This window comes from Vipera ursinii (genome assembly GCF_947247035.1).
Source record: "Vipera ursinii genome assembly, chromosome: 14".
NCBI classification, from domain to species: Eukaryota; Metazoa; Chordata; class Lepidosauria; order Squamata; family Viperidae; genus Vipera; species Vipera ursinii.
This window is the reverse complement of record NC_139527.1, coordinates 11,635,241-11,648,119: the sequence shown is the minus strand read 5'-3', so window position 1 is coordinate 11,648,119 and position 12,879 is coordinate 11,635,241. Positions and strand designations below refer to the sequence as shown.

Sequence of the window (12,879 nt, the reverse complement as noted above, 5' to 3'; positions counted from 1 at the left end):
AATATCATTAGTCGAACAGCTTAGCTCAACTTCAGTCTGTGCTCATCAGAGAGAGCTGGTTTAGTTTTTCATAACAAATTTGAAGCAACTGTAATTTTTCAGCTGGGTTTATCTAGGGCTTTGAACGGCAAACAACTTAGTCACCCAGAAACCCGGGAGGTGAGTTGGCGGCGGGGGAGGGGGGGGAGTTTGTCTTGTCAAGAGGAAAATGCAGCAATTAATCTGTCGGCACCTGACACCTTCGTCCCGGCAATTAAATGGAAGGTTCTTAAAAGGGGCTCATCCTGCCTCTGCCTGCAGCTGCCCAAGCCCTGCTGGGCCTGCAGTGACACCCGGCAGCCTGTGCTGCGACCCTGCCTCTCTCTTTGCCCCTGCAGCAGCCCACGTCACGCTGCCATTAGCACAGCTGGCATTGAGCAGCCTCAAGAGCGAGGCTCCCATCCTTTGGCAAGGAGACTCGGTGCACGAGGGGTACGTGGCAATCTGTGGAGGCAGGACCAAAGGCTCGGGGGGGGGCAAGCCCACCAGTGCTCTTGGCGCAGGGGCACCCCGGAGCACAGCAGGGGCAGGCCTCGCCCAGAGCTTGGCCTTCAGTCTCCCTGCACCAGGCGCTCTCCTGCTGCTGGGAGGTCGGTGGGGGCAATTTCTGAGCAGGGAGACTCCGAGGGGGCAGCAAGTGAAAAGGTTTCCATGGGCCTCTTCCTTACATTTTGGGAGCTTGGCTCGGGGAAGGGGGTCCCTCCTGCAGGCTGAGTTCTTTGGAGCAAGATCAGCACAGCCCAAAGGGGAGGCCTCCGAGTCTCTCCAGGGAGGTCCGTACCTCCAGCCTCCCTTTCGTTACGGCAAATGGCAGACCCCACTGGAGAAAACAAACTGCATGTTGGCATCATTTCCAAGGGACTGAAAATAAATAAGTACCATTATGTACACACACACACACACACACACACACACACACACAGACACACATTAAAGGCTCTTTCTGAGGGGAGCCATGACACACAAGAGCATCTTCAGCCTGAAAGGGGCTGCCAGCTGTTGCTCCTCACAGGTACAACAGTATCTTCCCTAGAGCACCTGCAGTGAACAAATTAAATGAATAGCTTTCTAAACCGAAGGCACAGAAAAGCTGTCAGTGGCTGCTTACCATGATGGCTCTATCTCAGTCCAGGGGTCCCTTCTGTTTATGGGCCTCTGAAGGCTCCTGGCTGACTCTGGACCCTGAGAGAACCGACTGGTGAATGGAACTGCAAAGTCTTTTGGGCTTGGTGGTTTTCTTAAAGATGTTTCATTACCCAATTCAGCACTGCTAAAGTTGGGTCATGAAATGTGTGCCACAAAACCACCAACCTCGGAGAGCACCAAGGACCCTCATTTCAACCCTTAGCTTAATTCCAAATATTCTCACCTATTGGCTCATTCAAGGAGATTCAGACAGAGAAGTGCTGGGCCTCTGTAGTGATCTACACTGGGAGCTCTCCGTGGTCCTGCAAAGGCAGCTGCTTAGACATGCCCTACCAGCTCTTGCTTGTGGGTCCAACTCTTTCTATTGGGAAGAGTCTCAGAAGGTTGAGGTTAGGCTGCAGTTGAGAAGGCTCTTGATCCTAGACGCCCCCCTACACCCAGCCGGCTCCTAAGTCAAAAGCTGTTTTCTTCAAGGCAATCTTGGCATCAACCATAGTTTCTCTTTCTGCTGTGTATTCAAGATGGACAGTGATTAATATTTATATGTTAGTTAAATGTAAGGGTGTAGGTTTATACATATGTTGTATATAGCATATTAAGTGTGAGTTATGTATATGTACACTTTTGAGAGCAAGCAACAAAAATTTCATTTTTAATGGATGCCCATGTGCCCACAGTAAAAAAAATGACAATAAAGGTTATCTATTCCATCTATTCTAACCAGATCCTGATAATTATCCCCCTTTTGCATCACCATCTCTGCTTTTCCCCCAGTTACTGAAACGGCCTCTGGCAGAAAGAGATAGGGATGACCTGGTGTGAGTCTTGCAATAGATACCTCAGTGTCAGCGGGCAAGGCAAGAGTTTTGCTTCATTTTGGTGTTTTTTTTCAAGAAGACACAGTTATTTTTAAAAATATATATGTATTTTACAGTCATACAGTAAATCCAATTTACAAAGGATGATAACAACATCAGCATATGTGGTCCCAGGGAAAATTTTTCAAACCACCTTCAAACCACTTCAAGCTGATTCTAGCTGAACTAGATATTAACAATTCAATTCAAATACTTCCAGTTCCAAAGTTAATACAGGGAGAAACAGTTCTGCATGACCATTAAATAAAGGGCAAGATGAGAAGATGAGAAGAGTTTGCCTCCAAAACAATATGAAAGTCAGCCAACTGAGGCAGCTGAACTTTTCCTGTGCAAATCATACACTTAAAAAAACCGGGGGGAAACAACTGGAAATCTGAATTTCTGACACACACACACACACACACTTTGGTAACACAATCCAAAAACAGGGACAAAAACAGTGAGGACTGTCCCCTTTGAGGAGAGTCTGCAGACCCTCATGGTCCCTCCCAATCAACGGCATTCACAGCCGGTTGTATTTTCAGTTAACTTGATGAGTTAAATGATTCTCCTGACAAATAAGTTTCAAGTTGAATAAGGTGCAATTTACAGATTATGATGTCACAGTATAATTTAGCAATCAAGAACTTCATTCTCAAATAAAACGTTTGACCTATGCAAAAAATCCATGGCAAAAGACAGCCACCGACAGCAGGATGATGGCATTGATGTTGACCACGCGCCTCCAGAATGGCTCCTCTGTGGTGTCCATCAGCTTGTGCTGCAGGGCTTCCTCCTCTTCCTTGCTCAGCTTGGGGCCCGTCTGCTCCAGGCCGCAGAACCAGTTGTAGGCTTTCTTGCAACAGTTGGTCTCTTTCTCTGGGGCTACAAGGACAACACCATTGCTGGGCATTAGATGAAGCAGCCAAACTGACCCTTTCGTGCCCAGAACATCCTCCTAAGGTGCCACCACCCTATTCTCATACATTTTGCTTATATGTCCCAATATGTCTAGTACCATAGAGCTGAAATGGTCCCATTATCAAATCTAGTGACCATTATTCATTCTGTTTCATGTTGAGACAAATAACACTGCCAAAAAGAGACTGGAAAGAATCTCAAAGGACCACGAGGAGTTAGGCAGAAAGGCAAAAGAGTTTCGAGCAGAGGTGGGGTTTTCATCCATGCCTCCAATTAAAGGATTTGGCCTGAAGAAGGAATGGAGGGGTTTTTTTGGGGGGGGGGAACTGTTGGCTCAGGGATGGAGCACCCAAGAAAACTTTGCATTCCTGGACCACAACTGTGCCCTCTATAGGTAGGGCAAGCCAAGAGATACATTGCACCTCCCAAAGACTGGCAAGAACAAGTACATTTTATTTTACTGAGGCCATGTGGCAGATTTTAAACTAAACCTGGAGTGGGAAAGAAATCAGAAGGCAGCCAAAGTTTCTGTCCAAAGGTAAGAGACCTTGAGATCAAGAGAGGAAGTGGTAAGAAGGAGGGGTGCCCAGAATATATCAGGAGATGCAGGAGGCAAAGCTAAGGAGGCCAGTGCTGAGAGTCAGATGCTTTTTGTACATCAGTGCTCAGAGAATGAGGAACAAACAGGGAGAACACAAAAGACTTAGTACAGGGAGGAAAGGTGGCATTATTTTTATTATTTCTAAAAGTTGGTGGAATATATCATGTGATTGTAATATAAAACTAGAAGGATATAATTTCTTGACAAGAAAAAAGGGGAGGGGGAAAAGGTGTCATATATGAAGAATTTCAACACCTTTAAAGGAATTCAGGACTTCAAGGGTGAAAATCTTGCCGAAAGTGTCTGAGTGGAAATGAAAGAAAAAAGCAAAACAAAAAATGATGCAGGTGTGGCAATGCTTTGCAGACCACCAACCAAGCAGGAAGTATGGCTGAAATCTTTGCAGATTAGATCTTTGAGTGTCCAGGAAACATATCACTGTGCCAGGGGGGACTTCAACTACTTGATCATCGACTGGGAATCAACTGAAGCGGCAAGTGGGAGATTCTACAGGTTCTGACTGTGTCTTGTAGACTGTAGAGCAGGGGTCCCCAACCCCTAGTCCGTGGACCAGTACTGGGCCGCAGCATGCCAGCAACCAGTCCGCACAAACAAGCAAAGCTGCATCCGCAAGATGCAGGCAGCACACAAAAGCACGCACCCTCCGGTCCATGGAAAAGCCTCTCTCCATGGAACAGGTCCCTGGTGATGCCCCAAAGGTTTGTGGCCTCTGCTGTAGAGGACTTCGACACCCAAAGACCAGAGAACTAGCCATGTTGGGCTTCATGCTTACTAACAGGGAACAAATGGTGGAGTAGGAAAGCGAGAATGGTGAGAGTGAATGACCGCGACTTCCTGGAATTCACCCTGTAGGCAAACAAACCCCAAAGTTGTCTGGTTACTATTCTACATTTCAGGAGATCTGATTTGAGCAACTAAGGGAAAAAGTAGGAAGGATCCTAAAGGAATCCTCCAGAAGGTTGGGACACTCTCAAAAAGGAGAATCTTTCTCCACAAAGAGGAGGGGGTGAATTTATTTTCCAAAGCACCAGAAGGAAAGACGAGAAACAATGGTTGGAAACTGACCAAGGAGAGAAGCAACCTGGAATTAAGGAGAAACTTCCTGACGGTGAGGACAATTGACCAGTGGAACAGCTTTGCCTCCAGAAGTTGTGGGTGCTCCATCGCTGGAGGCTTTTAAGAAGAGGCTGGACAGACACTTGTGTGAAATGGCACGGGGTCTCCCGCTTGAGCAAAGGGTTGGGTTAGAAGACCTCCAAGGTCCCTTTCAGCTCTCTTCTGATTATTCTTATTAAGGCCCAATGCAAACAATACTAAAGAAAAAAGTTAAACATGGGAGTGCCCTGATGAAGCCACCAAGGGTGCATAAATAATTCTCTATCAAGAAGAAACAAAAAGGACAAATTTTAAAAAATGAAAAGAGGGATATTACAAGAGTAGAATATCAAAGAATAAGGATCATTTTTAACCACTGCTAGGAAAATAGGGGGAAATTATGACAAGCAACAGGGAGAAGCTGGAACTACTTAATTTCTAGTTATTGTTAGCCTTTTTAAATAGAGAAAGATAAAGTTCTGACCTTAGATGGAACCAGCAGGTGCACAGGGTCAAGATGTGGCCCTTGACGTGGTGAAAAGGGTCTGAATATCCTGGCATGAGCCAACAGAGTGTTGCAGCGGTAAAACTAGCTATACAATCTTGGGCTGCTTGAATAGAGATAGAACATTGAGATCACTGAAGTGATTGTTACCATGCACTGCTCAAATATACCTGGCATACCGTGTCCAGTTTTTCTCACCACAGTAAAAGAAGGGGACTGCAGAATTGGAAGGAGTTCAAAGAACAAAGGAAATGAAGTTTGGGTTTAGGGATTAAAACTATGAAGACCAGTTACAGAACTGGGTATGTTTAGCTTAAAGAAAAAAGGCTAAGGGGAGATCTTCTAATAATTGAAGGAACACCACAAGAAAGAGGGTCTGGATGTATCCTTCACAGCTCTTAAGGGTAGGAGAAAAACCAATGGGCGGAAGCTTTACAGAGAAGGATTCAAATGTGAAATAAGCGGGAATTTCCTGGCCAGAAGATCCACTAAACAGTCTCCCGAAATCAGGAAGTTTCCATCACTGGAGTTTTTCAAGCAAAGGTTGGCAGCCATTTGTCTGGGATGGTCTAAGGATTCCTGTCCTGGACAGGCTGGACAAGATCTCCCTTCCAACTCCAGGATTTTATTGATCCATTTAGATCAGCCAGAATATTTCCTTCTCTCTGTGAAATATCACTGATAATGCTCTAGCCTTAACTGAACACATCCAGTGAAAGACAGCTCACTACTGTCCATTTCCTCTTACTTCTAGTTGTAACGTTCTTTAATACATTTTCTTTAGAAGATTCACCTCCTATGTAAGAACCTTGCAAGTCAGATTGCACTCTTGCTCCTCCTCTCCGTTTGTTGTCACTGTGTGTTGGGGGGAGAGAGCATGGGGGGGGGAGGCTCAGCTAATCTCAATGTACACATGTTGTACTTTGACAATAAAGGTTTATTATTATTATTCTACCCATGTGACTTAGGGAGATGCTTGTCAGAGCCTCTTCTGTGAACTTTCTGCCTGTGGGGGTCTTCTGGATTCCCCTCTCACTCACTGCTTTGTTAACGGATCTCACCTACGCCCATCAAGTCCACCATCCTGACAACTCTTGAGCTATTTGAAGACAGTTATGGGTAAACAACCCTTTGTTTACCAATGGTGCAAAGTTACAATGCCCTGGGAAAAAGCGACATATGACCTGCACCTGTACTTATGGCTGTCATGCCCCTCATGGTAGACAGGTGATCGCAACCCCAACATTTGGCAACCGGCTCTCTTTTAGGACCAGTCGCAGCAGTCAGTGGTCATGTGATCATGATTTATGACCTTCTTTTTGCCAATTTCTGGCAATAGCCACCCACTGGGGAGGCTGACTTTATTTATTTTTTATTTTTTATTTTAATTCCATTTATATCCCGCCCTTCTCCGAAGACTCAGGGCGGCTTACAAGCTTAGCAGTAGCCTTCATTCTATGTATATGCCTGCTTATTAGGGCTTTCACCCCCCCAAGCGGCATTATTACAAAGTCAGCTTATTGCCCCCAACAATCTGGGTCCCCATTTTACCTACCTCGGAAGGATGGAAGGCTGAGTCAACCTTGAGCCTGGTGGGACTCGAACCTGCACTAATTGCAGGCAGCTGGTGTTACTTAAGGAGGCATTAGCCCACTGCTCCACCAAGGACAACCACTGTAAAAATGGTCATAAAACTGAGTCTGACTTGACTTACAACTGCAATGACTTATGATGGAAATTCTGGTTCCAATCATGGTTGTAAGTTGAGGACCATTGCAGGCCAAACATGCCCAGAGCCCTTGAATGCTCCCAGTGGGGCTTTAGAGTTATGTCCCTTGGTGGCTCTCATAGGGACCTGCTCCAATCTGTCACTGCCCTTTTTGAACTGGGATGCCCAGAACTGGACACCAAACGGGGTCTAAGCCAGACAAAGTAGAAGGGAGCCATCGGATGTTAATGCATCCCAAGATCACGTTTGTCTTTTTAGCAATTGCACTGCATCATGTTACGTTTATGTACCCAACTGCAGAATTTTACATTTCTCTGTGCTAAATGTCATCTAATTCATTTCAGCCCACTGCTTCAGCCTCTCCAGGTTTTTTTTTAAAAAAAGATTCTTCTCTCTCTCTTAACCATTTCTCCTTGCCTGGTGTCATCTACATGTCTGGAAAAAAAATTGGACGGCCCGAGGCCCAGGACAGAGCTCTGGAGCCCTCCATTTATCCCTTCTCCCAAGCTGCGGTGGGACCATTCCTGAACATTCTTTGGGTGCCGTCAATCATCCAACTGAAGTCCATCTAACTACCATATCACGTTGTCCACATTTTACTATTTTAGGAAGGAGGATGTCACAACCAACCCAAGCAGATTCCTGTTAATTGTTGCCTCTATTCAAGAGCTCACAATCATACCACTTCACTATCTATTCAAGGATCTCGCTCAGTACAGAAACTAAGTTGACAGGTCTGTCATTTCCTTTCCCCTTGAATATGGGGTCACAATTGCTTTTCTTCAGCCTCCTGGGACTTCCAGGAGGTCCTTAAAGATCAGAGCATTCCAGACAGATGACTGTCCAACCTCTACGTGGACACGTCCAGGGAAGGGGTGTCCTCTTCTAGGTCCTCTAGGTCCTTGATCCCACTGCTGAGCCTGCCTACTTTTTTTTTAATCCCATTTATATCTTGCCCTTCTCCGAAGACTCAGGGCGGCTTACAATCTAAAGCACAAATCAATGTGCTTAGCAAATCAGTGTGTTTAGCAATAGCCTTCGTTCTATGTATATGCCTGCTTATTAGGGCTTTCGCCCCCCCCAAGTGGCATTTTTACAAAGTCAGCTAATTGCCCCCAACAATCTGGGTCCTCATTTGACCTACCTCGGAAGGATGGAAGGCTGAGTCAACCTTGAGCCTGGTGGGACTCGAACCTGCACTAATTGCAGGCAGCTGGTGTTACTTAAGGAGGCATTAGCTGCTCCACCAAGGCTCTTGCTTGTTATTAGGAAATTTCTTTCTATCATTCCATGAGAATCTGTTTTCCATAAATTAAGGCCATTATCCCCTTCATGGATTACTGCCTTGTCATGGCGAAGGGGCTTGCGTAATTCAATGAATCTATGAGCTATGCCATGCAGGGCCACCCAAGACGGACAGGTCATAGCAGAGAGTTCTGACAAAACGTGATCCACTGGAGAAGGAAATGGCAAACCACTCCAGTATCTTTGCCATGGAAACCCTATGGACAGTACCAAAAGGCAAAATGATATGACGCTGGAAGATGAGCCCCTCAGGTCGGAAGGTGTCCAATCTGCTACTGGGGAAGAGCAGAGGGCTAGTACTAGTAGTGCCAGAAAGAATGAAGCGACTGGGCCAAAGCCGAAAGGACGCTCAGCTGTGGATATGTCTGGTGTGAAAGGAAAGTCCGATGCTGTAAAGATTTTTTCTTCATAGGAACCTGGAATGTAAGATCCATGAATCAAGGAAAGCTGGACATAGTCAAACAAGAGATGACAAGGCTGAACACTGACATCTTAGGAATCAGCGAACTAAAATGGACAGGAATGGGTGAATTTAATTCAGATAACCATCAGGGCAAGAATCCCTCAGAAGAAATGGAGTAGCCTTCATAGTCAATAAAAGAGTAGGAAAAGCAATACTGGGATACAATCCCCAAAATGACAGAATGATCTCAGTTCGAATCCAAGGCAAATCATTCAATATCACAGTAGTCCAAGTCTATCCCCCAACCACCAGTGCTGAAGAGGATAAAATTGACCGGTTCTATGAAGTCCTATAGAACTAACACCCAAAAATGATGTCCTTATCATCATGGGGGATTGGAATGCTAAAGTAGGAAGCCAAAAGATAACCGGAATAACAGGCAAGTTTGGCCTTGGAGTACAAAATGAAGCAGGGCACAGGCTGACAGAATTTTGCCAAGAGAATACGATGGTCATAGCAAACACTCTCTTCCAACAACCCAAGAGACGGCTCTATACGTGGACATCACCAGACGGTCAACACAGAAATCAGATTGACTATGTGCTCTGCAGCCAAAGATGGAGAAGCTCTATACAGTCAGTAAAAACTAGACCAGGAGCTGACTGTGGCTCAGAACATGAGCTTCTCGTTGCAAAATTTAGGCTTAAACTGAAGAAAGTAGGGAAAAGCACTAGGCCACTCAGGTATGAACTAAATCATATCCCTGACGAATATACAGTAGAGGTGACAAATAGATTTAAGGAATTAGATCTGATAGACGGAGTGCCTGAAGAACTATGGACGGATGTCCGCAACATTGTACAAGAGGTAGCAACTAAAACCATCCCAAAGAAAAAGAAATGCAAGAAAGCAAAATGTCTGAGGAAGCTTTGCAAATAGCTGAGGAAAGGAGGGAAGCAAAAGGCAAGGGAGAAAAAGAAAGATACACATAACTGAATGCAGAATTCCAGAGAATAGCTAGAAGAGATAAGAATGCCTTCTTAAATGAACAATGCAAAGAAATAGAAGAAAACAATATAATAGGGAGGACCAGAGATCTCTTCAAGAAAATTGGAGAGATGAAGGGAACGTTTCATGCAAAAATGGGCATGATAAAGGACCAAAATGGCAGGAACCTAACAGAGGCAGAAGAGATACACAGAAGAACTATACAAAAACAAGCTTAACATCCCTGATAACCACGATGAGGTGGTCACTGACCTTGAGCCAGACATCCTAGAATGTGAAGTGAAGTGGGCCTTAGGAAAGCTGAGCAACAACAAAGCTAGTGATTGTGACAGTATTCCAGCTGAGCTATTCAAAATCTTAAAAGACGATGCAGTAAAAGGGCTACACTCAATCTGCTAGCAAATTTGGAAAACTCAACAGTGGCCACAGGATTGGAAAAGATCAGTTTACATTCCGATTCCAAAGAAAGGCAGTGCCAAAGAATGTTCAAACTATCGCACCATTGCACTCATTTCACATGCTAGTAAAGTTATGCTTAAAATCCTACAAGCTAGACTCCAGCAGTATGTGGATCAAGAACTGTCAGAAGTACAGGCAGGAGTTTGAAGAGACAGAGGAACTAGAGATCAAATTGTCAACATACGCTGGATCATGGAGAAAGCTAGGGAGTTCCCGAAAAACATCTACTTCTGCTTCATTGACTATGCTAAAGCATTTGATTGTGTGGATCACAACAAACTGGGGAAGTTCTTAAAGAGATGGGAGTACCAGACCATCTCATTTGTCTCTTGAGAAACCTATATGCGGGTCAAGATGCAACAGTGAGAATTGGACACGGAACCACTGATTGGTTCAAAATTGGGAAAGGAGTCCAGCAAGGCTGTATACTGTCGCCCTGTTTATTTAACTTATATGCAGAGCACATCATGAGAAAGGCAGGGTTAGAGGAATCAAAAGTTGGAATTAAGGTTGGAACCTAAGATATGCAGATGATACCACTCTAATGGCAGAAAGTGAAGAGGAACTAAAGAGCCTCTTGTTGCGGGTGAAGAAGGAGAGTGCAAAAGTTGGGTTGAAACTAAACATTAAGAAAACCAAGATCATGGCATCTGGCCCTCTCAATTCCTGGGAAATAGATGGGGAAGAAATGGAGGTAGTGACAGATTTTATTTTCCTGGGCTCCAAGATCACTGCAGATGGGGACTGCAGCCAAGAAATTAAAAGACACTTGCTCCTGGGGAGGAAAGCCATGGCAAATCTAGACAGCACACTAAAAAGCAGAGACATCACCCTGTCAACAAAAGTGCGTATAGTCAAGGCTATGGTCTTCCCAGTTGCAATGTATGGCAGTGAAAGCTGGACCATAAGAAAGGCTGAGTGCCAAAGAATTGAGGCCTTTGAATTATGGTGCTGGAGAAGACTCCTGTGAGTCCCTTGGACTGCAAGGCGATCAAACCGGTCAGTCCTAGAGGAGATCAACCCTGACTGCTCTTTAGAAGGCCAGATCCTGAAGCTAAAAGTCAAATCCTTTGGGCACCTAATGAGAAGGAAGGACTCACTAGAGAAGAGCCTAATGCTGGCAAAGGTTGAGGGCGAGAGAAGAAGGGGACGAGAGAGAATGAGGTGGCTGGATGGAGTCACTGAAGCAGGAGGCGTGAGCTTAGATGGACTCCAGAAGATGGTAGAGGACAGGAAGGCCTGGAGGAATGTTGCGATGGGTCAGACACGACTTCGCAACTAACAACAACAAAGACCATTATTCCATGTTTTGAACTGCAGGAGAACTGCCTAGAAAAGAACTTCTGATTTTCTTCTGAGAGGCCCTTTCTTGGTCTTTGAAGAGGGCTGCTATATTCTCCTTTTCTCCAGACTCAATCTGCTTCTCGTCTTCAGCCTCTTCATCTCACTTACGTTCTAGTCCCCTGATCACAGCCCTTCTTTGATCCCTTCACTAAAGCATCTTCATGCTTAGTGACTGGAACAATTCTCTGACTGGGTAATTCAGAGTACCAAGCCAGAGAACAAGGAACAGTTATAGCCATGATTTGAAAAAGATTGACACTACCTAGCTTTGCATTTCCCTTACTTGCAACCATCAAATCACTGTGATATTTCAAGGTCTTTCTTATAATGATCATTAATAAACCCAGGATGCTCTTTCTATATGAGTGCATTTGATTTTTATTTCCAGTGGAAGGATCTAGATATACAAAATATGTTGGTTTTCCATCTGACCTTATTTCCTCCAAGGAAATCTTCTGGCAACTATCTGAACGTGCTGAGAAGTCATCTGTAAATAGCTCCAATTACAGAACTTCAATATTGATATAATTATTACTATTATACTACATCATTGTCTTTTAACAGTATTTTATTTATTTTTATTTATTTTAATTCCATTTATATCCCGCCCTTCTCCGAAGACTCAGGGCGGCTTACAAGCTTAGCAGTAGCCTTCATTCTATGTATATGCCTGCTTGTTAGGGCTTTCACACACACCCCAGCGGCATTATTACAAAGTCAGCTTATTGCCCCCAACAATCTGGGTCCTCATTTTACCTACCTCGGAAGGATGGAAGGCTGAGTCAACCTTGAGCCTGGTGGGATGCGAACCTGCACTAATTGCAGGCAGCTGGTGTTACTTAAGGAGGCATTAGCCCACTGCTCCACCAAGGCTCTGTTTACACATTTATGTGTGCAATTTGTGCCTTAAAGTCAGATTCTTGGCGAATCCCTGGACAAGTCCGGACAGTTTTCTTGGCAAGATTCCAAGTGGTTTGCCATTGCCTCCTTCCTAGGGCTGACAGAAAATGACTGGCCCAAGGTCACTCACTGGCTTTGTGCCCAAGGCGGAACTAGAACTCAGAGTCGCCCCCTTTCTAGCCTGGTGCTTTAACCAGTACACAAAACTGTACTGTCAAAAATATACCATTATTACCATATAATAATATCATACTATCCCTTTTTCTTCCCCTCTTCATTTGCTGCTGCTATTTTATTCACAACAGGCTGAGGGGCAACAGGGCATTTTATTGCCATCCACTCAAACTCTCCAGGACTCCCCTGTAAAGTCAGAATTCCACTACAAACTGGGACGTGACATTTTCTACATTTCTATTTTTTTTAAATGACTACATTCCTTTTCAAGTTTAACAGGGGAATTTTAAGGTGCAAAAACAGCAATTCAGGCATGCTCTGAACATCTGCTGCAGAATCCTTAACTAATATGGAGATAAGTGCATATTTGAA

At 44.7% G+C, this 12,879-nt stretch overlaps 1 protein-coding gene across 1 annotated transcript in view; it reads right to left on the bottom strand.

Annotated features, from left to right (window-relative positions):
• Window positions 1-2,122: 2,122 nt before the first annotated feature.
• Window positions 2,123-12,879, bottom strand: part of SLC5A1 (solute carrier family 5 member 1) — a 37,367-nt gene continuing 26,610 nt past the window's right edge. Inside the window, exon 15 of the mRNA XM_083373436.1 lies at window positions 2,123-2,927. Coding sequence (XP_083229562.1) covers window positions 2,716-2,927 — 212 coding nt within the window. The 3' untranslated portion in view covers window positions 2,123-2,715. The remainder of the gene's footprint in view (window positions 2,928-12,879) is intronic.